A 26,577-nucleotide genomic window follows, 5' to 3' on the forward strand; every position below is an offset into this window, starting at 1 on the left:
GTGAGCAAGGATGGGGAGAGAGAGGGAGACACAGAATCCGAAGCAGGCTCCAGGCTCTGAGCTGTCAGCACAGAGCCCGACGCGGGGCTCGAACTCACAGACCGTGAGATCATGAACTGAGCCGAAGTCAGAAGCTCAACCGACTGAGCCACCCAGGTGCCCCTTGAGTGTTCTAAGAATACTTAGCTCTTCTAAATTTAGAAAAGTGTTTAAAAACACATGTAATAATGATGACTATAAAAGTGCCACTCACCTGCTATAAAGAAAATGTTTTAAGGAGATGGATATGATTGTCATTCTATAATTCATTTAGGAAATTAAAAACACACACACAAATGTAATAGAACTGCCCTACGACCCAGCAATAGCACTACTGGGAATTTATCCAAAGGGTACAGGAGTGCTGATGCATAGGGGCACATGTACCCCAATGTTAATAGCAGCACTTTCAACAATAGCCAAATTATGGAAAGAGCCTACATGTCCATCAACTGATGAATGGATAAAGAAGATGTGGTTTATATATACAGTGGAATACTACTTGGCAATGAGAAAGAATGAAATCATGCCATTTGCAGCAACGTGGATGGAACTGGAAGCTATTATACTGAGTGAAATAAGTCAGTCAGAGAAAGACGGATAGCATGTTTTCACTCATATGTGGATCTTGAGAAACTTAACAGAAGACCATGGGGGAAGGGAAGGGGGAAAACTCATTACAAACAGAGAGGGAGGGAGGCAAACCATAAGTGACTCTTAAATGCAGAGAACAAGCTGAGGGTTGATGGGTGGGGGGAGAGGGGAAAATGGGTGATGGGCATTGAGGAGGGCACTTGTTGGGATGAGCACTGGGGGCTGTATATAAGTGACGAATCACAGGAATCTACCCCAAAACCAAGAGCACTCCATACACCCTGTATGTTAGCTAATTTAACAGTACATTATATTAAAAAAAAATAAATTAAAAAATGTAATAAAGATGGTTATAAGAGTGCTGTGCTACTTTAAGAGTGCCACTTAAGGGAATCGGTGTGATAAACATTCTGCAATGCTCTTAACAATGTTTTTAAACACATGCAATGGAGACAGTTGTAAGTGTGCTACGTGCCTGCTACTTTGACAAGAGTATCATTCCAGAGTCATTTGACTAACTTGAGAGAGAGGGAGTTTAGAAAAACGACCCCATTGAGTTTTATGAACTCCTGAGTTCATCTTCCAGTTGTTCCTGCGTGAATCTGACCCCAAACAGCATACCTTAGATAGAACTACAGTAAGAGACAGACCGTCACCAGGGCGCAAACTGACCACTAGGGGGCATATACGCAGCAGATCTGAAGAGCACTGTGCCGGCTGGTGAAAAGGGAACTGATGTGAAAAATACAATCCACGGTAGGTTGGGCAGATCTCATGACATGAACCAAACCAGTCAATTGCCTGCTTACACAAAAATAGCAACATTTTCTATAGGACTTAAATTTAAAAAAATTTTTTGAATGTTTATTTCTGAGACAGAGAGAGACAGAGCGTGAGTGGGGGAGGGGCAGAGAGCGAGGGAGACCCAGAATCCGAAGCAGGCTCCAGGCTCTGAGCTGTCAGCACAGAGCCGGACGCGGGGCTCAAACTCACAAACCGTGAGATCATGACCTGAGCCGAAGTTGGTCGCTCAACCAACTGAGCCACACAGGCGCCCCTGCAGTCTCATAACATAATATCACATGTCCAGATACAATCCAAAATTACTTGGCATATAAAAAAATAGGAAATCTCAACTCACGTGGGGAAAAAAAAGAAAAAAAAACAACAATCAACAGGCACCAATGCTGAAATGACGTAGACGTTGGAATGATCAAAAAGAAGACATTAAGGCAAGTATTTTAAAAATGTCGTATGAACATTGTTGAATGAGAAGATGAAAAGTCTCAGCGAAGACATAGAAAATATAAAGAACCAAATGGTAATGCCGTAATCATAATTTTTTTTAATTACTGCATAGACTCTGTATTGGTTTCCTATTGCTTCTGTAACAAATTACTACAAACATAAGGATTTAAAACACAACAGGGGCGCCTGGGTGGCGGAGTCGGTTAAGCGTCCGACTTCAGCCACGTCACGATCTCGCGGTCCGGGAGTTCGAGCCCCGCGTCAGGCTCTGGGCTGATGGCTCGGAGCCTGGAGCCTGTTTCCCATTCTGTGTCTCCCTCTCTCTCTGCCCCTCCCCCATTCATGCTCTGTCTCTCTCTGTCCCCAAAAAAATAAATAAACGTTGAAAAAAACATTAAAAAAAAAATTAAGTACAGTTGACCTTTGAACAACTCAAGGGTTAGGGGTGCTGACCCCTAGCACAGTCCAAAATCCACGTATACCGTTTGACTCCCCAGAAACGTAACCACAAATAGCCTACTGTTGAGGGCAAGCCTTATTGATAATATAAACAGCCAATTAACATATATTTTGTGTGTTGCATATATTATATACTACATTCTTATAATAAACTAACTTAGAGAAAGTGAAATCTTGAGAAAATCATAAGAAAGGGAATGGAGGGGGATGGGTGAAAGGGGTGAAAGGGAATGGAAGGTACAGACTTCCAGGTATGGGATGAATGGGTCATGGGAATAAAAGGTAGAGCATAGGGCAACGTGAGGCTCGAACTCACAGACTACAAGCTCATGACCTGAGCCGAAGTCGGACACTTAATTGACTGAACCACCCAGGAGCCCCGAAAAAAAATTGCATATCAGTGGACCCGCGCAGTTCAAACTCATGGTGTTCAAGGGTCAACTGTGCTCCAAAGATCATATAATTCAACTCCTTCATTGTATTGATGTGAAAAGTGAGGTCTCTAGAAAGATGAAGTGATTGTCTTGAATCACAAGGTCCTGTAATCCTGTAGTTTAATGCAATAGCCACTTTTCCACTATTATAGCTTCCTTGGCTTTTCTGAGCACGTGTCCATACACATTCCTTTAATTATAAATAACAGAAACCTGCCCTAACTAGCTCAAGCAAGAAAGGAAATCATTGAAAGAAGTTGGGGTCCCTGATGGGACTCAAGATCAGGAGTGCAAATAAGCATCAAGAATAAACTCAAGTTGGGGGCACCTGCGTGTCTCAGTCAGTTAAGCGTCGGACTTTGGCTGGGATCATGATCTCGAGGTTGGTGAGTTCGAGCCCCGCATCGCCCGCTGACGGCACAGAGCCTGCTTCGGATCCTCTGTCTCCCTCTCTCTCTGCCCCTCCTCTGCTCGCTCTGTCTGTCAAAAATAAAGAAACATTAAAAGAAAAAAATAAAAGAAAGGATAAAGTTGAAACGATGGACTGTCCGTTTCCTTCCCTCCTCCACACACCTTCCAATTTTCCCTTCTTCTGTTTCCATCCACACGTTAGTCTGACTCTTCCTTTGAGCCCGGACCATCTCCCCAGTCCACGCAGCCGAAAAAACAGAAGCTGCTGAGTTTTACGTGTTGCAGGTCCGACCTCAGGCTCTTACTAGGTCCCAGCTCCTAGAATATCTCAGAAGAGAGAAATGTTCCCAAGGTGGCATTAGATGTGTCCTCACTGACTCCACTGTGATCAGGGAGCCGCATGACGGTGTAAAATGACTAGTTCCACAGTAAACTGGGGATTATGGATGGAAGGTAATTCTAGGAAGCGAGTCAAAAAGTAACTAGAATATAAGCATGAAAGTAGGTTTTCCAGTACAAGTACCTAGTATGTTTTGCTCTCGCACACCTTCCTATATGGCTTATATTGAAACGCATTTTCTAGGTTTACTGACTTGATAAAATCTACCCATTTGTATATTTCGTCAATTAGTTAAGTGAAGTTCTCCAGTTTTCTCTTTCACTAGAATATTGAAACAAACCTTGTTATCATCTTGGATGGTGCTGGCAAGGAAGCTTCTTCAATTCTTCTCCCCCTTCTTTCCACTGAAGGGAGGGAAATTCTCCTCCCCGGAAGGATAGACCGTTTGTTCCCCCCCTCACCCCCCAACCTCTTCCCCAAGCAAAAAGTGGTTTAACTGCTTGATAAGACATGCAGAGCAGGCTCTGGGTGTTCCCTCTTTGGGAGTGGCCCGTCCTCCAGACTCGCTCTCAGCAAGCCCGTCCCCGCAAGGGAGACCCGGAGATGCCTGGCTGTGTCAGGGTCCAGCTTCGCAAATTCAGTTCGAGGAGGATGTATTGGGAAGTGCATCTGGCTGAGATCCAAACCATCTTCTCCCACGCAGCTCTTCCAGTAATGAAGGCGATTTGGATCCCCAGCTGTCTGACTCCTGTGTCTGCTTCTCCATTAGTTGCCCCTCATCAAACCTTAATACATAGCTGTTCACTCAGAGGAGAAAAAGAAAAACAAAACAAAACAAAACAAAACAAAACTTCTTTCGCGGAGTTATATTACCATCTGGAAGCCTTTGGTGATTTGTATAAGGTATTTCGTATTTTTCCTTGTAGATCACAGGTTTGTTCCCAATGGTCACATTTGCCAAATTAAGCACCTCTAGGTAAGTAAGGTATTCATGAGCTGACTTCCAAAGAAACTGCCTGATTCATACCCTCCTACCCTCGCCTGGTTTCAGATTGTATTTATTTTCCTCTCCTCCTTAGGAAAAGAAGCCTTTTTGAAGAACTGCTTTCTTTGTGGGATCAATGCTATCTCATATTATCTTTAATTCATTTTTGTAGCCAGAAGTTCTAGTTATTCTATATTTAAAATTAATCCAGCTCAATTCCCTGTATCGGAATTCCCTCAATTCAAAGTCAGAACACCTGGCTTCAAGCTTTGGCTCGGCCATCCACTAATTGTGTGATCTTTGCCAAGTCAGTTTCTCCTCTTGGCTCCTTTTCCTCCTCTATAAGTGAGAAGGCTGAAGTAGATAATACTGAGATAGGGAAACTGAGGAGACTCCATTTTATTTGTTTGTTTATTTATTTACTTACTTACTTAAATTCAAGTTAGTTAACATACAGTGCAGCTTTGACTTCAGGAGTAGAACCCAGTGATTCGTCTCTTACTTATGACACCCAGTGCTCATCCCAACAAGTGCCCTCCTTAGTGCCCATCCCCCATTTAACCCCCCCACCCCCCCCCCCCAGCCCACCTCCCCTCCAGCAGCCCTCAGTTTGTTCTCTGTATTTAAGAGGAAGAGACTCCATTTTTAAAAGGCTCCATCTCGGGTCGCCTAGGTGGCTCAGTCGGTGAAGCGTCCAACTTCGGCTCAGGTCACGATCTCGCGGTCCGCGGCGAGTTCAAGCCCCGCATCGGGCTCTGGGCTGATGGCTCAGAGCCTGGAGCCTGCTTCCGATTCTGTGTTTCCCTCTCTCTCTGCCCCTCCCCCATTCATGCTGTGTCTCTGTCTCAAAAATAAATAAACGTTAAAAAAAAAAATTTAAAAGGCTCCATCTCCGTTTTCCTGCTCGGCCCTATTGACTCATGTTCTGTATTTCTATTTGCATCTGAGTAAAAACCAGAGAAGCTACTCGGGTTCCCACTCCAAGGGGGAAAGCAAGAGAGTTCATCATTTTTCGTCCTCAGGCCCCAAACACCTGACAGGATCTAAGAAGAGCCGGATCCCAAATATGTTCCAGAACGTTAGCGTCAAACAAACCTGGCTGAAGGTGGCATCGGTAGTCCCCACCTTCAACGATTTATGGAATACCACCTATCGGGGTGCCTGGGTGGCTCAGTTGATTGAGCATCCATCTCTTGGTTTCGTTCAGGTCATGATCTCACAGTTTCATGAGTTCGAGTTCTGCATCGGGCTCCTTGCTGACAATATGGAGGCTGCTTGGGATTCTCTGCCTCCCTCTCTCTCTGCCCCTCCCCCACTCATGCTGTCTCTGTCTCTCTCAAAATAAATAAATATATTTAAAAGAAAGAAAGGAAGGAAAGAAGGCGGGAAGGAAGGACGGAAGGGAGAAAACCTATTATTCACCGGTCACTCACCTTTGATGGGACCGACCCTGGATTCCTGAAGGAACACGTATACAGGACCCCTTTCCAATATAAACCGCTAACCCCAAGCTACAATGAGACTAACTCTCCTTTCCTTTCTGAGTCTCCCAGGCACTCATCTGTTATTCTCTGTCACTCGTGCTATTCAGTAAACTCTGTTTTCACTTCTTCCTAGCTTGCATTTGACTTCTACCCTGTAGCCTCTTGCCTGGTCCTGCAGGACCCCCCCCCCCCCCCCGCCGCCGCCCCGACGATGGATCCTTGGACCCAGCCTGCCTGCATCAATATCTCAGCTAAGTTCCCTTCCCAATCTAACAATCTATCATTTACTGTTGCCAATAATGTAATGCCATGTCTGGTGGAAAGAGAATAAGAAGTTAGGATTCTCATGGGATAAAGGTCTAAGCTACATTTATTCTTTAGTAACCTATTAGTAGTTTATATAGTAAAGGAGGTTTTAAGATAACCCGCTTGCATACAGATAAGAGAAGCCCAGATCACAAACCTTTGTTATCGAAGACCCTGCTGACGTGTCCTGGAGGGCTCAAAGCCCAAAGGAATGGAAAAGAAATTTCTTTGGCCCAGGGTGCAACCGAAAAGCTGCCGGCAGGGCAGAGGCCAATAGAGGCCAATCGCCATATGGTTGGCCTTGGACTTGGGGAGTACGTTGGTGGCAGCAGTAAGTACTTTGTCTGAACCCCACCCTAAGCCTGAGACCTGAGTCAACCTGCAGGTGCTTCCTGGAAACCGGGGACACCTGGGCAAACATGAAGAACTCTGAACCCGGTTGGTACATAAGAAAGGAGTTGAGACTGTAAGATTTGACATTTTTATTAAGGCTTTTTTTCCATTATGGAGTACCAAATTGAAAAACACAGAAACACAGAAAAACATGCCAAATCCTACCATTTAGTTAGAACCACCGTTAACATCTTGGTGTGTTTCATCTGTGGATTGATTCACTTGAAACAAATATTACTTAAGGCCTCTGGTGCACGGTACTAGGTCCTGGGGAATCCTGAGGTCAAGCCAACGGACGCGTTGTAGAGCCTGTAGCATTTCCTTCCAATCTTTTCTAGGCATTGTTTTGTGCCAGCACGGATGTGTCGAACTTCTCTAAAATTACGGAAACAGCTCCATTTCTCTCTTCTGTAGTCCCTGCTCCTCGGGAGCCCCTGTCGAGCATTGTCCGGGGCCACTTCATGCTTTGACTGGTGCACTTTGGTGACCGTGGCAGATGCTGCTAGTGTCCTGTATCCCCCAGGAGCGTCTCAGACCACCTGCCGCTACACTGCAAGGTTCTCACCATGCTGATAGCATCCCACGCCCAGCATTGTAGCTTCTCACACTGGTTCTCAAACCCGATTCTTCACCGTTTTCAAGCTTTCTGAAATGAATTACTTACAAAGTCTTTGTTTCCCATGCATGTATTTGTTCTGTGTGTCCCCTATGCCTTCCATACCGTCTAGCAAGGGGAGACTTGAGGAGGTAGTGAAGTAGAAATGTACTGAGACTGGATTTTTACTCTAGGATCTGTGTGTGTGTGTGTGTGTGCGTGTGTGTGTGTTTAAATCAACCCTTTCTGAAAAAAAAAATTAAAAAAAAAATCAACCCTTTTTTTTTTAATTTTTTTTTCTCATTTTTATTTATTTTTGGGACAGAGAGAGACAGAGCATGAACGGGGGAGGGGCAGAGAGAGAGGGAGACACAGAATCGGAAACAGGCTCCAGGCTCTGAGCCATCAGCCCAGAGCCCGACGCGGGGCTCGAACTCCCGGACCGTGAGATCGTGACCTGGCTGAAGTCGGACACTTAACTGACTGCGCCACCCAGGCGCCCCTCTTTTTTTTTTTTATTACAAAAATACATGCCTCTGTTTAGAAAAAATATATACCAGACACACCCAGATCCTTACTCCCCTTCCCAGAAGCAACACTCGCCAACTTTCTGATGTGTTTTTCCAGAAATAGCCATTCTAGAAATATCTTTTCTAGGTATAGAAAGCACAGGTATTTAATATAGATTCCCTTTTTTTACATAAAGGTGAGCATAATATACACTTTAAACTTCACCATATATATTGAGATGCAGTCCAAAATAGAGTTTACTTGACTTTTTTTCCACAACAGTGTCTTGTTGTTTGGAATTGTCCCTTTTGAATGGATATTTTGGTTGTTTAACTCATTTACTATCACAAATAACTCTGCCTTGAACATCCTTATACACACATTTTTGTGCCCACGTATCACTACACTTCTGTCAACACTGAATATGATCGATACATATCTTGTCTTTTGATAATTAGTAGATGACAGTATTGTCTTATTTCAATGTGGATTTTTATGTATATCAAACTATTGACATTGCTTTTTCAGTAAACTGATTTTTTTTCTTATTTTTTATCCATGTTCTATCTTAATGCTGTAAGATAAAAATTTCTTATGTTAAGGTTGGCCCTTTATTCAGGCATCATACTACAAACATGTTACCTTTTGCCTTTTTATCCTAATGCCCTTTTCATCCCCAAATTAAAGCTTCATTTTCTTTTTGGCTTTCTGGGTTTTGTGTCTTGTTTAGAAAAGCCATCCTCACTTCAAAACCATTTTGTGAAATTACTTGATAATCTCTCCCAGCATTTTCCCAGGCTCTTTGTTAAATTTAAGACTCTGGAAATTATCTTCGGCTGTTTGATACATACAGCCCTAATGTTCGTCTTTTCTGGGCTCTGGGATCAATGACCCAGCTTCCTGGAAGTTTCAGGACAATCCAGATTTCCCAGATCCCTGGAGACATGACTGAACCTAGCTTATTGACACATTGCTGGCTGTGACCTAGGAGCAGCACCCCCCCCCCCAAGCCGTCTCCGCTTCACTGAGTTCTTGGTTCAGACCCCAGAACCTGAGCAGACCATTCTCACTGGGGCATGTGGGTTCCAGGTGGCCCCACAGGGACCTAGATGCCCATGTGACTTAGTTACAGGCTGTAGCACTTCCTCTGTAAATTTGGCGACTCCTGTCCCCTCTTCCCCCCCATCCTGGCTGTGCTGGGCCTTGCCAACTCCTCTTGGAGGAAATTTGCATCATGCAGCAGCCTGAGGACTCAGGAGGACTGATCCACTGAGCCATGATCTACTCGGCTGTCCCCCTGCTACTCCTGGCTGTGACTCTCCCTCTGGTGGGGTCACCAGCTGCTCAAGTATCCCAACCTGTGAGTAAAACTGGGGGGAGGACCCAGGTAAGACGCAGCAAGCTGTGGATGAAGGGACAGGTGGAGGGGCAAGGGCCAGGGGGAGAAGTCATGTAAAAAAGAAAGCCCAGTTTGTTGTAAAATCTCTGAGAGGTCAGTCTTATTTTCCAGGCTGTGGGATAACTTTTATTTCTTTGAGTCACTGTGAACTCCAGTGATGCCAGAAGGCTCTCCCAGTCAAGCTTGCCCTTTAAAAATTAAAAGGAAAGGGGCGCCCGGGTGGCTCAGCCGGTTGAGCGTCCGACTTTGGCTCAGGTCATGACCACCCAGTCTGTGGGTTTGAGCTCCGCATCGGGCTCTGTGCTGACAGCTCGGAGCCTGGAGCCTGCTTCGGATCGTGTCTCCCTCTCTCTGTCCTTCCTCTGCTCACACTCTCTCACTTTCAAAATAAATTAAAAATAAAAAATGGAAAGAAAAGAAAAATTTTCCAGATTTGGGAACCACCGGCATAGAGGACAGGAGAGAATCTGAAGAAAGACGGCAGAGTTGGAATTAACACTTTTTGATCTATTTTCTCCCAGGTAGCGTCTATATCTATATTTGTATCTCTCTGTACCTGTATTTGTATCCGTATCTGTATCTGTATCCGTACCCGTATCTATATCTGTATCTGTCTCTGGATAGATACCCACATTCACGTACAACTTTGGGAGAGGGAGGAGTTGGTAAGGAAATAATTTATAGGAACAAGAGACCGAGGGAAGATGCTGCCTTATGCCCACCCTCGGTCACAGTTCCTTCGGAGGGAATAGAAGTCCCCAAGCCTCTGAGCCCCAGCTAGCTCTGCCCAGCCCTCCCCACCGGTATTCCAGACACAGCGTTTCAATTAGCCTCGAGGCCCAGGGACAGGTAAATTCGGGAAGGAATTAAGCAAAGCATGTTGACTCTCCAGGGTGTGCCTGGTTCCTGGGTTCAGGTGGCATTTGCAGGGCCTGGCGGGGTCCTTGGGGCTGTATCCCTGCCGCCTCCTCCCAGAAGCCTGCTTTCCCCTCCTGATGTGCCTGCTGGATTACAGGCAAAAAGAAGGGCTTCAAGGGGCATCTGAGTTTTGTCGGTTGAGCGTCTGACTTCGTCTCAGGTCATGATTTCACAGTTCAGTTCATGAGTTCGAGCCCCACATCGGGGCTCACTGCTGTCAGCACGGAGGCCAATTTAGATTCTCTGTCCTCCCACCCTCTCTCGGCCCCTCCCCCATTCTCTCTTTCTCTCTCTCAAACGTAAACATTAAAAAAGAGAGAGAAGAGCTTCAAAGAGGTAGAGTCATGCCAAATGACTCAGGCTAGTCCCCAAGTTGCTTGGGGAAGAAGGTGTCCCTGGAAGAAATGTGGGGTCAGCCCCCTCTCAGAGGTCTCTCCTCGTGCTCTGTTCCAGGGACAGAGTCAGGCTGGAGGGGAATCGGGGCAGCAACTGAACCAAAAGAGTGGAGCAGGTGGTGAGTGGATGGAGTGGAGAGGAAGAGGAAGGGGTGAGGGGAGGGAGGGGAAGCGGGGGGGGGGGGGAGCAGAGGGAGCGGGGAATGAGGCTGAAGAGGGCACACTTGTGGAGGTACCGATCCACGGCTGGTCATGGCGGCCGCACAGGTCCAGATTCCAATTCTCTGGCTGAGAGGCCTTGAGAAAATCCTCCATCTTGGAGAGGCTCGTCTGTGAGCTGAGGGTTTGGGGGGAAGGGTGGCGTGGAGCTGTGTGTGACCGCACCCCAGCTAGCGAGGGCTATGGCCCTCTTGAGGCTTGTCAGCTCCTAGCTGGCCTATGGGAGGTGGGGCCTGCCCTGGGTCCTGGCAGTCACCAGCCAGGTGTGGGAGGCAGAAGGGGACCCTGGCCTTGCTGTCTCTCCTCTGTAGAATCAGTCTTGGTCTCAGTCTATGTACAGCTGGACTTTTCAAATCAGACCTGGCCATTGACACTCTCCAGGACCCTGACTCCCCACTTTGCCTCGGCCTCCTCTCCCCCAGCAACTCTCGCCGGCCTCAGCCTCACCACAGGTAGGGGGGATTCTACGGAGCCTTGCCTCTCAGTGGCCCTTACACTGCTTGTGGGGGAAGGAGGCTCAGACAGAAAGGAACCTGGGCTTCCCAGGCCTGCGGCCAGCTTGCCTGAACGGCTGCCCCTTTCCATTTCCTGGAGGGTCTGCAAGGCCCGGCTCCTTCCCCATCTCCCCCCCAGACAGACCCTTTCCTTCCTGTTCTATGCCCCCCTCTTCGAAACTCTGCAGAGGCCCAAGAGGCAGCCGGTGGTGGGCTGGCACTTCTCCGCCCCCAACCCTTGAGGACTTTGCCCAGCAGGACCTCTGCTGCTTTGAACCCTGGCCTGAGGAGGCAGTCCCGGATGGCTGAGGCTCTTGTGACTTCGGGATTGTTCCAGGCACCCAGCCCTAGAGCCTCTCGGGCATCGGGTCCTGACTACCTGGCTGTCTCACACAGGCTGCCCACTTCTTGTCCCCTCCTTCTGCCCCAGAGTGTAATGTCCATCACGATGGCCACACCTACTGTGCCTGCCTCCCTGGGTACCAGTGGAACGCCAGCGTCTGCTCCCGTCGCCGTTCCTGCCAGAGTCCCCGCAGCCGCGGGCCCTGTGGCTGTCTGGTCTTCAGCCCTCCTGAAGCCGGGTACTGCCAGCTGCTGCCACCTGGTGAGGAGGTTTGGGAACTTGGAAACGAATGGGCACAAGTGAAAGAAAGCCCGTGTTTTCTCCTCTCTGACCCTTGTGTTTCTGCCAGCCGACCCAAGCCCAGTGGCTCCCAGTGGTGGGAGAAATGCCAGTTATCCTGGTAGATCACAGCCCTGAGCCTGGGGCCCGAGTAGGGAGACGAATGAACAACAGAACTCCTGAGACATATGGACATGGAGAGAAAGTGCTAGAGTGACTGCTGTTGACCCCGGAAGGCCAGGAAGGGGCTCCGGCAGCCCCAGGTTACCTAGGGAAGTGGAAATCACCGGCCAAAAGGCTTCCCCGTTGGTTCCCAATGACAGATAGGTCTGGACTGCAGCAGCCAGGGACAAAACAAAACAGTATTGGGGACGTGGGGAGGAAGCGAGGAGGAATGGGCTTCGGACGATGGGGAAGGAGTGAGAGCTTAGCCACGTGGAGGGCCACAATTCATGCTCTAAGCGGCCCCTGCCTCCTGCCTCCCCACAGTCCCCGGAACACTGAGCCTGAACTCCCAGGTGCAGATGCCTGGCAACACGCTGAACCTGACCCTCGTCACGAGCCATGAGACCACCAACCTAAACTGGTTCCTGCGGCCTGCGGGGAGCCCCAGACCCATCCTCCTGCAGCCGGGGACACAGGTGTCCCTGACCTCCAGCCCGGGCCAGGCTGTCCTCAGCATCCTCAACATCTCGCATAAATGGGCAGGTAGCCAGCCTGCCCTTCCTCTCATCTCTCTTCTCCGTCCTCCTCTTCCTCTGTCCTTCCTCCCGCACCTTGCCTTCCCCCTCCTCCCTCTCCTCTCCTTCCTGCTCTTCTTCTCTCCCCTTCTTTTCCCTTTTCATCTTCCCATTTACCCATTCTGGGGAAACAAAGGCCCGGAGGTGAACAATCGAGAGAATGGGCTTCCATTTCAGCAGAGAACAGACGCCTGTTTTTCATCAAGATGTTGCAGTGGCAGCGAGCAGTGCTGGAAAGGCATCTCCTGGTGGGGAAGAGGTTCACCTTAGGATTCGAGGTTCCAGGCTATTAAAAACAAAAGTTAGGAGCCTCTTCTCCAGTGCTTTTCCTCCTAGAAACCCCTTCCAAGGCAGGGATCTCTCTCTCTCTCTTTCTTAAATTTTTAATATTTATTTTTGAGAGCGAGAGAGCCCGCATGCACGCGCACAAGTGGGGGGGGTGGTGCAGAGAGACAGGGAGACACAGAATCCGAAGCAGGCTTCAGGCTCTGAGCTGTCGGCACGGAGCCCGAAGTGGGGCTCGAACCCACGAGCTGTGAGACCATGACCTGAGCCGAAGTCAGATGTGCAACCGACTGAGCCACCCAGGCAGGGATCTTTCTTGCTGGGCTTAAGCAGAGGCCAGACCTGGCAGGAGAGCTTCTGCGGCGCAGGGGTGGGGCCGGAGGAGCCGGGAGGTACAGCAGGTGTGTATCTGCAGGTGAGTACACGTGCCGCTTCGAAGCTCAGGGATTCAGGTGGGAGCTGTACCAGGTGGTGAAGGTGCCCCTGCAGGTGACAGACGTGGCCCGGCTTCCAGACCAGCTCTCCATCTCCTGCGCCACCAGCCCCGGTTTCCAGCTGAGCTGCTGCCTCCCCAGCACACACCTGGTCTACACGGCTTCCTGGAGCCCCGCAGAGGGCAGCAAAGGTACGAGCGCTGTGTCTGGCTCAGGGGACAAGGGGCAGCTGGTGTCCTCCAAGCAGCTGGCTGTTCAACTCCCAGGAAGCAGAGAGGCTGCAGTTCAACGTGGGGCTCCGGGTCCAAGTTCATTCAATACCGTGGTTACCCCGTGAGCGATCTTAACCCTCCTGATACAGCAGTAACCGCATGAGTGTAGATAACTGCTCACAAAATGTTTTCCCACGACCTTAATGAACTCTGGCCACACACTCTGTGAAGTTCCTTTGATGATAGTCCCCATTTTGCAAGCTGGCTTCGAGTCCTGGGGCTGGTTAGAGACCCCCAGGCGCCCTTCACCAAGACCCAAGCTCCGCCTCTGCAGTTTGATGCTCGCACACAACTCCACTCTGCCCCACGGCATCATCTGCTTCCGAAGTTGCTAGAGACTGAAAGGGCATCTCTGGGCCGGCCGGGTTCTGGGTCTGCTCCAGGCCCAGTAACCGCTCCCCTCTCTCTCGTGTCACCTTCAGCCTCCTTAGTCAACACGCCAGGCTCCTGGTGCCTCGTGCTGACCGTTCAGCGCTGCCCTGCCGCTGACACCACGTATACTTGTGAGCTGCAGAGCCCAGGACTGACCCCTCTCAGGGTCCCCGTCTCTGTCACCATCATCCAGGGTACGTGGGGCTCGGGGTCCAGCTGGTTGGGTCCAAGCTCTCACCTGCTCGCCCTGGGAGCTCCTCGACGTTTCCCCCACACTGGGCCACACGGCCAGTCTCCAGACCCCGAACGCGGGAGAGGCTGGGGCTAGACCACGGTTGCTGAGCCTCCTTGGTATCATTCTTCAGACGGAGACGCCACCTGCCCTGAGGACTCCTCAGCTGTTGCCTGGAATGTCACCAAGGCTGGCCACGTGGCACAGGCCCCGTGTCCAGTGAACAGGACAGGTGTGGTGAAGCGGACCTGCGGGCCTGATGGCAGTTGGGAGCCCATCCACGGCGGCTGCACGGACGCAGGGGTCCTGGCCTTGTTTCACAGAGCCTGGGTAAAGCTTCAAGCCCCGCTGCTCCAGGCCTCGCCCTCCATGACCTACCCCTTTCTCGCTCGGGACCTAGCTTTAGAACCCTTTCCCCCTGAGGCCTGGCCTGGAGGCCCCTCACCTTCCCTGAACCGGAGCCTGGCAGAGCCAGGGTATGAGGGTGGGGGCCACAGATGCACGAGACTCTCATGGTGGGAAGGGCGCTCTCCTCCAATCCTAATTCCACCAAGTGTCCAGCCCACTAACACGGGTGTGAGTTCCTTCCGTGTGGCTTCCCGCTCCCCCGGGGACTGGAGCAGGGCTGGGGAGGAAAGAGCTGGATGGGGGAGGAGCGGCCCCTCCCTTGTGACGACTCGCCCATCCCCCCCCCCCCCCCACTTCCTGCTGTGTCTGGTCTGTCTCAGCTGCTGCGGGCAGGCCAGGGCTGGCCTGCTGTGGAGGCGCCACAGATCCTGGCTGAGCTGTCGGAGCAGGCGAAGGTGGTGAGCTCGCCCTCTGACTTATTGGCACTGCTGGGCACCATATCCTTCCTGGCCAAGGTGGTGGTGGATGCCAGAATACAGCTTAACCGCAGCGCCCTGGAGGTGAGATCTCTGAGCCACGGCGGGGGGCCGCCGGGGTGGTGGGGGCCCGAAGCTCTTTACCTCTGGGCACTTCTGTCCCTCTGGCATCACCATGGGCTGTCAGAAGGCAGACCTTTCGAGAGAGTCTGAGTGTCTGCTCTCCTGGTCCATCTCGCCCCTTGGACATCGGTTTCCAAGGCCATCGAATATGGACAAGGTCTGAGGCTGGGAACACGTGGGAGGTCGGGGAAGGCAGGAAGGGATGTGAAGACACGAGTTCAGAAGCATTTATGTACACGCAGAGATGGGTGGATATGGGGTAAACTCACGCGCCCAGACACACGCACACACACGATACCTACATGGAGGTCCCCACGTCCTCAGCTTTTGCTGGACTCACCTGAACCAGCTCCCAGCGTGGGCAACGACTGACGACCATTAAGCTGCATCCAAAAGAATAACCAGGGCCAATGACATTGCGCCCTCCATCCGGGAATGTAGGTCACATGTGGGTGGACAGACATGCATGTGGCCTTCCACTTCAGAACATCGTGCCCGCTAACCACTGGGCCCCACTCCTAGCTTAACAGACCTGTTGGGGTCAAGGCATTGGAGAGGGGCCCCCTTCACCCTGGGTGGCCCAAGGGATGGAGGCGAGAGAAAGGTCGTCAGATGGAGGCGCTGGATGCGCATCGGGAGACCACGTACTTGAAGCCACCCCGGTGGTTAGCCCAACGGCTGCCCGTTCTTCCCATCTAGAAACTCTCCCTTCTCGGGCCTGTCTTCCCCTTCCCCTTTCCCTCCCCTCTTGGGTCTCTTCCGCAAGCCTAAGAAAGGTAGGTCTGGGGCCTCTGGTTCCCAGCGCCCCTGACGCAGCGCCGTGGGTTCTAGCGGCCAGCGCTCATCTCTTTGCTGGGCTCTCTCTGTTGGGTGCCGCAGGCTCTCCTGAAAACCACAGACAAGGTCCTAGACCTGGACACCAGCTCTCTGTGGACCCCAGCCCAGGCCCAGAAGCCCTCGACAGGCTCAGATCTCCTGCTGGCTGTGGAGACCCTGGCACGCAGTCTGTGCCCTCAGGATCACCCCTTCTCCTTCAGCTTGCAAAACGTGCGGCTGCAGACCCAGCTGCTTGGGCCGTTTCCCGCTGACTACAGAGTCTCCTTCCGCACTCAGCCCCCGCTGCGGGCCCACATTCCCAGGTGCTCCCTGGCCCCGCTGGGCCGTAACGGCACCAACGTCAGTATTACTAGCCTGGTGCTGCAGAAACTGGACCGCCTTCTGCCCTCAAGCTACGGGCAGGGGCTGGGGGACTCCGTCTATGCCACTCCCGGCCTGGTCCTCGCCATCTCCGTCATGGCAGGTGGGCAGGCCTTCGACCAGGGAGAAGTCATCATGGACTTCGGGGGCACGGGTAGCACTCCGCACTGTGTCTTCTGGGACCACAGCCTCTTCCGGGGCAAGGGGGGCTGGTCGGACGAAGGGTGCCAGGCGCAGACAGCTCGTGCCAGCCCCACCACCCGATGCGTCTGTCGGCACCTCACCGCTTTCTCCGTCCTCACGTCCCCAAACACTGTTCCGGAAAACCTCACCCTGGAGCGGCTGAGTCAGGTGGGCTTGGGGGCCTCCATCGTGGCACTGCTTGTGTGCCTAGGTGTGTACAGGCTGGTTTGGAGAGTGGTGGTACAGAGCAAAGTCGCCTACTTACGCCACACGGCCCTGCTCAACGTGGTGCTCTGCCTTTTGGCCGCAGACGCCTGCTTCCTGGGAGCCCCACTGCTTCCTCCGGGGCCCCGAAGCCCGCTCTGCCTGGCCGCTGCCTTCCTCTGTCATTTCCTCTACCTGGCCACCTTTTTCTGGATGCTGGCTCAGGCCCTGATGCTGGCCCACCAGCTGCTCTTCGTCTTCGATCAGCTGTCCCAGTGCCGAGTACTCTCCCTGATGGTGGTCCTCGGCTACGTGTGCCCGATGGGGTTTGCAGGTGCCGCCCTGGCCCTCTACCTACCCCGAGGGCAATACCTGAGGGAGGGGGCGTGCTGGTTAAGTGGGAAGGGAGGGGCGCTCTACACCTTCGTGGGGCCAGTGCTGGCCATAGTGGGCGTGAACGGGCTGGTACTCGCCATGGCCGTGCGGAAGCTCCTGAGGCCTTTGCCGTCAGAGGGGCCCCGGGCGGAGAGGCGCCAAGCCCTTCTGGCGGTGATCAAAGCCCTGCTCGTTCTCACGCCCATCTTCGGCCTCACCTGGGGGCTGGGCCTGGCCACCCTGCTGGAGGAAGTCTCCACAGTGCCTCACTACATCTTCACGATTCTCAACACCACCCAGGTGGGTGCTAAAGCGCCGGCTGTGCTTTTGCCCTTTTAGATGGTCTAGGTCACTGCCAGTGCCTTCTTGAGGAGGGGTCGAGGTGGAGCAGGAGAAGCAGTCTCAGGAATTTTAGGAGACGTAGGTCTGGGCCGCAGTCCCTCCACGGACTCGCTGGAGGACTTTGGACAAACCTCTGGGAGCTCTGGTTTTCTCATCTGCGAAACAGTATCTGGTTTGGGCAGAGACGTCAGGGAATTGTCAGTACCCAAACTGATATTGATATTCCCTTGGTAACCAAAGCGGTCAGAGAAGCACCTGAAATGGATTCTATGCACCGAGCGGTGCTAATGCCCAGAACACCCTAGATGGGAAGCCTCGGGACACAAATTAGACAGGACGACAGAGGCTGAAGGAAGAGGAGGGGGAGGGAGTCGATTTCGGTTGATTCCTTCCTCCATGACTAACTTATCCCCGTATCCCCCCGTTAAGGGTGTCTTCATCTTACTGTTTGGTTGCCTCATGGACAAGAAGGTGAGTCTGCCCACCTAACCTCTGCCCAATTGCGGTGCCCAGGCCAGGCCTTTGGCTGGCGTAACGAGGGCGTTACCTGTCCTGCAGATACGAGAGGCTTTACTCAAACGCTTCTGCCGCTCCCAGTCCCCCAACTCCACCATCTCCCTGGTGAGTTATTGGCTTCAAATTCTCAGTTCTCCCACTACGGGGTCAGACGCAGCCGTTCCACAGCCTTCCCGAGAGGAGACAGGCACAGCTAGAGGCTGAGAGAAGCTTGGGATTGTCTTCTAGAATGAGCACTTTCCAGGCTCGAAGTCCCCAACGATGGAGACAGGAGCTCCGTCAGAGCAGTCGGAGTCAGGTTCCTGGGCTCCTGATTACAACCTGGACTGCTGGGGACTCTCTTAGCCCCTGGTTTCTCCATTTGAAAATCTGCCTCCAGTTACTATATGAAGGGAAATGTAGGATCGGTAAGCATGGGAGTCAGCATAGCTGAGAACCAAGTTCCTTAGGGCTACTGCGGCCCCAGGCAGGTGAGAACGTGAAAATGGGCACAAGCTCATCAAAAGAGAGTCGATAATAATAATAGTCGCCCTGCAATTGGGCCTTCCGGCCCCTTCCTAGGCTACATATGAAACCTACATCCCGGAGCAGAGCAAAGGAAGAAGTGAAGACACCAGGTGAGAAGCAGGCCTTCCTGGGGGCAGCGTGCTTGGCATGGACAGAAGCGGAGGCTAGCAAAGGGCTTCCTGGCCAAGAAGGCTCCTCTTCACGTGATTGACGGTCCCGGCCCACGGGTGGAAAACAGACTTTTCCAGCAGAGACATTTCTTGATGGGACGGGGAAGGTGGAGACCTCAGAGAGCAGGGAGTTTTACCACCACCAAGCCTTGGTTCAGTCCACTCTGAAAATTCCTTTGTGCGCTGTCAAATTCTTAATCGTCCTGGAAAACCCTTGCCTTGAAGGAATCGCCATTGTTGGGCTTGGTGTCCAGAGGGGTGGGCAGCCTGCAGAGGCGGTGAAAGGTCTGCTTCACCAGCCCAGAGCTTCAGGGCGAGCCCTTTCGCGGAGAAGGCAGAGGCTTTGAGTGAACCACACGCAGAGCCCATCCGAGGGAGTTGGGGGAACGTGCCAGAATCCACCAGGATGAGCCATGGCCCGGGGCTCTGAGCCCTTCCCCCATCCGAGAGCTCAGCGCCCCCGCACAGACAGGCTAATGTCTCCACTCGTCACGTTCCCTTCTCTCGCAGGTCACCTGCCCACACCCCTAAACTATCCAAGCAAAAAGAGCATGAAAAACTAGCTAAAGCTACCTGTTGAATAAGCCTGCCTTTGCTGTAAACGTAATCGACAGATATTAAAGTTCAAAATAATTGCAAGTAAAACCATCTCAACCAGTTTTTGACCAATCGACAGTTCCTGGTCCGGATAGATTTGCTAAAAATTGTTTTATTTTTAACTACTCAGTGACTTCTTTTCTGATTATTTCTTCTCCATAGCTATGATGAAAGGATGACTGATGACAGGAACTCTACTCTTGCAAACATTAAAGGTGAAGGACAGATTTTGGTTCGTTTCTTTTCAAAGTTTAGGAAAAGGTGAAGTTAATAGGTCCCTCTTTCTTTAACTTTTCCAACAATATCAGTATAACTGTAAGTTTCATCGATGTACGAATGTATACAGTCACCGATCTAAGAACCTTTGTAAGAGCGCATTAATGATTTTAAAGTAGAGAGGAAGTTGCCACAGACCGCTAAGAATTAAGGCAACAAGATGACAAAAGGGGGCATTTAAAAGTGACAGGCTCAGGTCCCCTGGGTGGCTCAGTCTGTTCAGTATCTGACTCTTGATTTGGGCTCAGGTCATGATCTCGAGGTTCATGAGCTCGAGCCCCACATCAGACTCTGCACTGACAGTGCAAAAAAGCCTGCTTGGGATTCTGTGTCTCCCTCTCTCTCTGCCCCTCCCTTGCTCTCTTTCTCTCAAAAAGTAAACAAAAACATAAACTAACAAATCAATCAATCAATCAATCAATAAATGTGACAGGCTCAAGCTAAGACTAGATATGGAGAAGAAAAAAAATTTTTTTTTAAAGCCTTGAGAGGATACCAAGACATCTAGTTGAATTAACTCATGGAATCCACAAGATGATGGGAGGGTTCTGAAAAATTTTTCAACTAGAGAAATGGAAAAAAATTCTTATGAATGAGCCTTTGTTAAATTACAAAAGTCATGGCTATTTTTATAAAATGGAATGGGAATGCTTTCTGTTGAAATGAATATGCTCTTGAAAACAATTTTCTTATAAACATGGATCTGTGTATTTTCATTGTACAGAAGTCAGCCTGAATAGTTCCCTACATGGATTCAATTGTTTCGTTCAAATAGAAGATACCAACTCAGCAGGGCACTTGTAACCGTTCTATGCCTCGGACTTGTTCCAGCCCCCACGGGAGGCGGGCAGCCACTGAAACAGCGAGGGCTTTGCCTGCTGGTTTCCCTGGCCACAGGGTCCTGTCTCAATTGTACTTCATTAATATTTACAGTCTTAATTTCTTAAATTATAAAATTATTTGTGAAGAGTTCAAATAATACACGTTCGCTTTAAAAGCAGCAGAGACCCCTGAGTGTGCTTCTGTAGAAATATACATTCTCATATTTCCTTCTCAAATGACGACACACACTCAATGCATGCTTTGCTGCTAAAAACACACATTAGGATTGACAAATGAAGTGACATTAAGCCTTCGTTCCCTTGGTTGTCACATAAAGAAAGACTGAAAAGAAAGTTCTGGAGGTAAATATAAGAAAGTAAAGATTTCATTTCTAAATTCCATTTCTAAAAAGACGGCCTAAAGAAATAAGCAGACAAGTGAGCAGATGAATGTACCAAGGATGTGCGTTCCAGTGTGTTTATATCCTCCACAAAGCGCACTTGGTAAAACCAATGAGGATATATTTACCAAAGGAGTGCTATGTGGTCATTTAAAATGACGACGTATAGCTACACCTACTGATACGGGAAAATGTTTAGGCTCTACAGCTAAGTAAGACAAAAGGGTTCCAGAACAGCATTATACCAGCCAATTTTGGTCCATACCAAAATTGGGTCCCTTTGTGTCCAAATATGTGTGCACTGAAAAAGAGAGATATCAAAATATTAACAGTATCTTGCTACTTGATTTTTCACTTTTTTCTTGCTCTGTAAATATTATTTGAATTATTTTTTACAATGAGCATGTGTTTCTATGGTAGAAAAAATGTTATTTTGAAAGAGTTCTTCTGAACATTTTGCATATTTAAAAATAGAAACTTGTCAAGCAAAAAAAAAAAAAAAACCAAAACAACAACAACAACAAAAACAAACCCATAAACAAAATACCCCTGGAATTTAGATTTGTACAGAAGGGTGGACTACATTAGAGGTTCTCAAGGAAGCTTGGACTTCTGTTTTGGGAATCAATTCTGTCTGATCGCTGACAGTTCCCTAAGCGTGGAGGGGGAAAGGGGCTCCTGGTTGAGTTTAGGGCAGGTACAAACATTGCCAACATGTCTAAATGCTTGGTCTCTTTCACAGTGATGCATTTCTTTCCAGAGTAGTATTTTTCCTCAGTGTTTTTGTCCTTCATCCCCACATTCTCCCATTTCCTCTCAACCAACGATCCCTCTTCATTGAAAGAGCATAACATACCAGTTCAGAGTCCCAGATAAACCACAGTGGACACAGACAGAGGACCTCTGAGTCATCCATTAAGTCCCAGAAGAAGACTGGAGACTCTGCTACTGCTTTTCATTCCTTGAGAGAGACTGGAATTGGAGAGACCTGGAGAAAAAAATTTAAAACGTAAATGAGAAAGGGTAGGGGGAGAAGATAGGCTGAGAATTAGGATTCCTCTCTTTGGAAAGATGGGTGCAAAGGTGCAAAGAATGTGTCTGGTTTGCTGGTTGCTGTAGCTTCAGCATCTAAAATATGCTTGACATGTAACAGGCACTCAGTAAGTATTTATTGAATGAATGAACTATACAGACCACAGCAAGAACAGGGACTTTTGCTCAGAATCAGAGACCATGAGAAGCAAACAGCTGGAGGGCCGGTGGGGGTGGGGCGTGGGGGGGGGTGGCGGGTGAGGGAGGGGAGCACAGGGGGGAAGTGCACTTCTGAAGTGTGAATGAGAGATGAGGGCAAGTCAAGGCTCTCCTCCCAAATGGTTATTTGGTGGAACAAAGGGTCTAATTAAAGTGTTACATGAAAAGGGAGGCACTTAAGTTGGGATCTTTAAGAACAGCATAACCGGGGAGGGGGGCAGGCACCTGGGCGGTTCACCGGGTTGAGCATCTGACTTTGGCTCAGGTCCTAATCCAACGGCTTGTGAGTTCCGGCCCCACCTACGTCGGGCTGTCTGCTGTCGGGGCAGAGCCCGCTTTGGATCCTCTGTCCCCCACTCTTTGTCTCTCCTCCACTTGTACTCTCTCCCTCTCTGTCTCTCAAAAATGAATAAACATTAAAAAAAATAGCGTAACCAGTTCGAGGTACCTGAGAACAAACAGCAATGTGTACTTTATTTTTTTTTTTTAATGTTATTATTTACTTTTGAAGGAGAGAGAGACAGAGCATGAGCAGGGGAGGAGCAGAGAGAAGACACAGAATCTGAAGCAGGCTCCAGGCTCTGAGCTGTCAGCACAGAGCCCGATGCAGGGCTCGAACTCACGAACTGTGAGATCATGACCTGAGCCAAAGTCAGATGCTTAACCGACTGAGCCACCCAGGTGCCCCAGCAATGTGTACTTTAGATGGAGGCATCTGTAACCATGACAGCCAAGGGTCGTCTTTTGTAGCAGTCACACTACCGAAAATCGCTCAGTTTCTCTTACGCATAGAATGTTTAGAAACAGTGCTCGCTCCGGCAGCACATATACTAAAATTGAAACCATACAGAGATTAGCACAGCCCCTGTGCAAGGAGGACACACAAATTCGTGCAGCGTTCCAGATTTTTAGAAAGACAGATACCATATGTTTTCACTCATATGTGGATCCTGAGAAATTCAACAGAAGACCATGGGGGAGGGGAAGGGCGAAAAAAAGTTACAGAGAGGGAGGGAGGCAAACCATAAGAGACTCTTAAACACTGAGAACAAACTGAGGGGGGGTGGGGGGGTGGGGAGAGGGGAAAGTGGGTGATGGGCACTGAGGAGGGCACCTGTTGGGATGAGCACTGGGCATTGTATGGGAACCAATCCGACAATAAATTATATTTAATATAAAAAAAAGAATGTTTAGAAATAGCATATAACTTATGTAAAGCTGGGTGAACGTGACTTAACTGCAGACCTAGAACTTCAGAGACGCCACGAAAGCCCTCTCCAATCCGATCCCACTGCCTCCCGCCCAGAGGTAACTTTTACTCTGAATGTGATCAACGTAACACTAAGAAAATTTTTTTGTGGTGAAACACGGAAAATTTACCACTTTAACCAAGCATACAGTTGCACAGTGGAAGGTACATTCACAGTGCTGTGCGACCAATCTCCAGAACTCATCTTTCTTTTTTTTTTTTTTTTTAAATGTTTTTTCAACGTTTATTTATTTTGGGGACAGAGAGAGACAGAGCATGAACGGGGGAGGGGCAGAGAGAGAGGGAGACACAGAATCGGAAGCAGGCTCCAGGCTCCGAGCCATCAGCCCAGAGCCTGACGCGGGGCTCGAACTCCCGGACCGCGAGATCGTGACCTGGCTGAAGTCGGACGCTTAACCGACTGCGCCACCCAGGCGCCCCCAGAACTCATCTTTCGAAACTGAAACTCTATACCTATTCAGCAACTCCCCATTCCCCCCACTCCAGTCCCTGGTAACCGTCATTCCACTTCCTGTCTCAACGAAGGTGACTATTTTGTATACCTTATATAAGTAGAACCATACAGTGTTTGTCCTTCGGTGACTGGTTTATTTCACTTAAGGTTCATCCATGTTGTAGCACGTGATAGGACTGCCTCCCTTTTTAAGGCTGCATAGTACTCTACCGTGTGTATACGTATACACACATTCAGCTGTCAATGCACATTCGGGTCACTTTCCCCTATTGGCTCTTGTGAATAATGCCACTATGAATGTGGGTGCACAAATCCCTGCTCTCAATTCTTTGGGGTACGTACCTAGACATGGAGTTGCTAGATCATATAATAATTCTATTTTTAATCTTTTGAGGAACGATCATACTGTTTTCCATAGCAGCTGGACCGTTTTATATTCCCACCAACAGGGTACAAAGGCTCTGGTTTCTCTTACATCCTCACCACCGTGTGCTATTTTCTGTGGGTTTTTTTTTTTTTCAACGTTTTATTTATTTTTGGGACAGAGAGAGACAGAGCATGAACGGGGGAGGGGCAGAGAGAGAGGGAGACACAGAATCGGAAACAGGCTCCAGGCTCTGAGCCATCAGCCCAGAGCCCGACGCGGGGCTCGAACTCAGGGACCGCGAGATCGTGACCTGGCTGAAGTCGGACGCTTAACCGACTGCGCCACCCAGGCGCCCCTCTGTGGGTTTTTTTAAAAAATATTTTTATTTATTTTTGAGAGAGAGAGCAAGCGAGCGAGCGAGCAGGGAAGGGGCACAGAGGGAGACACAGATTCAGAAGCAGGCTCTAGGCTCTGACCTGGCAGCAGAGTCCGACTCGGGGCTTGAACTCACAAACCACAAGATCATAACCTGAGCCGAAGCCAGATGCTCAATAGACTGAGCCACCCGGTGCCCCTATTTTCTGGTTTTTTGATAACAGGTATCCTGATGGATGTGAGGTGGTATCTCGGTGTAGTTTTGATTAATGATGTTGAACTAGTTGACTAGTGATATTGAACTTCTTTTCATGTGCTTATCGGTCATCTGTATATATTTTTTAGAGAAACGCCTATTTAAATCCTTTGCCCATTTTTAAACTGGGTTATTTCTTGGTTGTTGAGTTGTAAGAGTTCTTTGTATGTTCTGGATATTATCAGATATATGACTTGCAAATATTTTCTCCCATAGGTTGCCCTTTGATGCACAGAAATTTTTTATTTTTTAAATTTTTTAACGTTTATTTATTTTTGAGACAGAGAGAGACAGAGCATGAACAGGGGAGGGGCAGAGAGAGAGGGAGACACAGAATCTGAAACAGGCTCCAGGCTCTGAGCTGTCAGCACAGAGCCTGACGCGGGGCTTGAACTCACGGACCATGAGATCATGACCTGAGGCGAAGCCGGATGCCTAACCAACTGAGCCACCCAGGCGCCCCTGATGCACAGAAATTTTTAATTTTGATGAAGTCCAACCTATTTAGTTGCTGTTGTTGCCAGTGTTTTTGGTGTCACGGCCAAGAAAGTATTGCCAAATCTAATGTCATGTAGCTTTTCCTGTTTTCTTCTAAGAAGTTTATCAAATTAGCTCTTATGTTTAGGTCTTTGATTCACTTTGAGTTAATTTTTGTACATGGTGTAAGGTAAGAGTCCAACTTTCATTCTTTTGCAGGTGGCCCATTTTCCCAACACCATTTGCGGACAAGACTGTCCTTTCTCCATTAAACGGTCTTAGCACTCTTGCCAAAAATCATCGGACCACATCAGATTTATTTCTGGGCTTAAACAAAAACCAACTTATCTCCAGAAGGTTCTCCTTGGGCCAGTGATGGGGCTCAGCCCTGCTGCCCCCTCCAGCCGCCCCTCCACTGACTGCCTCTGCTGGGTTCTGCGTCTGCTTGCTGAAGAAGCTGAACAGGCGAGAGGAGTCTCTTCCCTTGGCCGCGTGGGCCCCAGTTAGCAGAGGCTTTGGGTCCTAACACCACAGCTGATGGCTGCAGGGGAGGGAGACCAGAATACTCCTTTAGAAATGAGTTGCACAACTGACAAGGCACTCACTGATGCTGATGCGCTTGCTGAAAGACTGAGAGATCCTGAGGACGCAGCAGAATCTCCGACCGAGCAAACCACCGCTCTCAACAAGTGAGCAGACGTGATGAGCAGGATCAGGAAGAAATTCAAGAGCTTAACGAAGTTGCAAGACATTGGCCACAGTCCGCGTTGGTTATGGGAATCCAGCAAGAAAGCAGACAAATCAGAGAAGTACAACCAAAGAACTAAGAATTGCATACATACCTGGAAGAACATCCATAGTTAGACTGCTAACGGCTAGCAAAAAAGATGATCTGGATATAATGAAGTCAAAAGAGCAGCACTCCCAGACTGACATGGGTTGTTGTAACAGCTCTGGAGTCTTCTTTGATGCATCCTGACACATCTTTGAAACATCTCAACATGGACCGGAGAGGAGGCACTTGGAAGCAAATCAGAAATTCCAACTGCATGTTGATCAGATAACGGAAATGACAGCAGTAATGAGGAAAGCCATTGAAACTGAAAAGCAACAGGGGTGCAAGGTACTGGAACAAATATTTCAACTTGAACAAGAAAACAAAGGCTTGAGAGAGGTCCTTCACAGGAGTGCACGTGTGCATGAGCGGGGGAGGAGCAGAAAGGGGGAGAATCCCAACTCAGGGCTTGAGCCCAGGAACTGTGAGATCATGACCTGAGCCTAAATCAAGAGTCAGAGGCTTAACCGACTGAGCCACCAGGTGCCATTTTTGAACTTTAGGAAAGATGTGTCTGAAAGTCCATCTTTGACAGTATTAGTGACCAGTAGCAACCAGAGTCTGAGGAATAGGTGA

The 26,577-nt window shown here is 49.6% G+C and overlaps 1 protein-coding gene, 1 non-coding gene and 1 pseudogene across 2 annotated transcripts; all 3 read left to right on the forward strand.

The window, feature by feature from the left end:
- Positions 1-8,777: 8,777 nt before the first annotated feature.
- ADGRF3 (adhesion G protein-coupled receptor F3) lies at positions 8,778-18,358 on the forward strand. Its single transcript, XM_043604364.1, has 12 exons — positions 8,778-9,158; positions 10,569-10,629; positions 11,041-11,181; positions 11,654-11,827; positions 12,308-12,553; positions 13,286-13,495; positions 13,999-14,142; positions 14,314-14,510; positions 14,909-15,088; positions 16,007-17,386; positions 17,858-17,899; positions 17,987-18,358. Exons 1-12 carry the CDS (start codon positions 9,075-9,077, stop codon positions 18,146-18,148), a joined length of 3,021 nt encoding a protein of 1,006 aa, XP_043460299.1. The 5' UTR covers positions 8,778-9,074; the 3' UTR covers positions 18,149-18,358.
- Positions 18,359-22,773: 4,415 nt separating this feature from the next.
- Positions 22,774-22,877, forward strand: LOC122467357. The gene has a single exon (XR_006292902.1). It is a non-coding gene; the product is annotated as a U6 spliceosomal RNA (small nuclear RNA).
- Positions 22,878-25,742: 2,865 nt separating this feature from the next.
- LOC122467115 lies at positions 25,743-26,577 on the forward strand (annotated as a pseudogene).

The sequence above is a fragment of the Prionailurus bengalensis genome, chromosome A3 (genome assembly GCF_016509475.1).
Source record: "Prionailurus bengalensis isolate Pbe53 chromosome A3, Fcat_Pben_1.1_paternal_pri, whole genome shotgun sequence".
Taxonomy (NCBI): domain Eukaryota; kingdom Metazoa; phylum Chordata; class Mammalia; order Carnivora; family Felidae; genus Prionailurus; species Prionailurus bengalensis.

Coding starts and splice junctions, on each gene's coding strand:
- ADGRF3 (XM_043604364.1), top strand. CDS start 9,075: ATGATCTACTCGGCTGTCCCCCTGCTACTCCTGGCTGTGACTCTCCCT. Junction 11,182..11,653: donor CGGCCTCAGCCTCACCACAG/GTAGGGGGGATT, acceptor CTTCTGCCCCAG/AGTGTAATGTCCATCACGAT. Junction 12,554..13,285: donor CATCTCGCATAAATGGGCAG/GTAGCCAGCCTG, acceptor GTGTATCTGCAG/GTGAGTACACGTGCCGCTTC.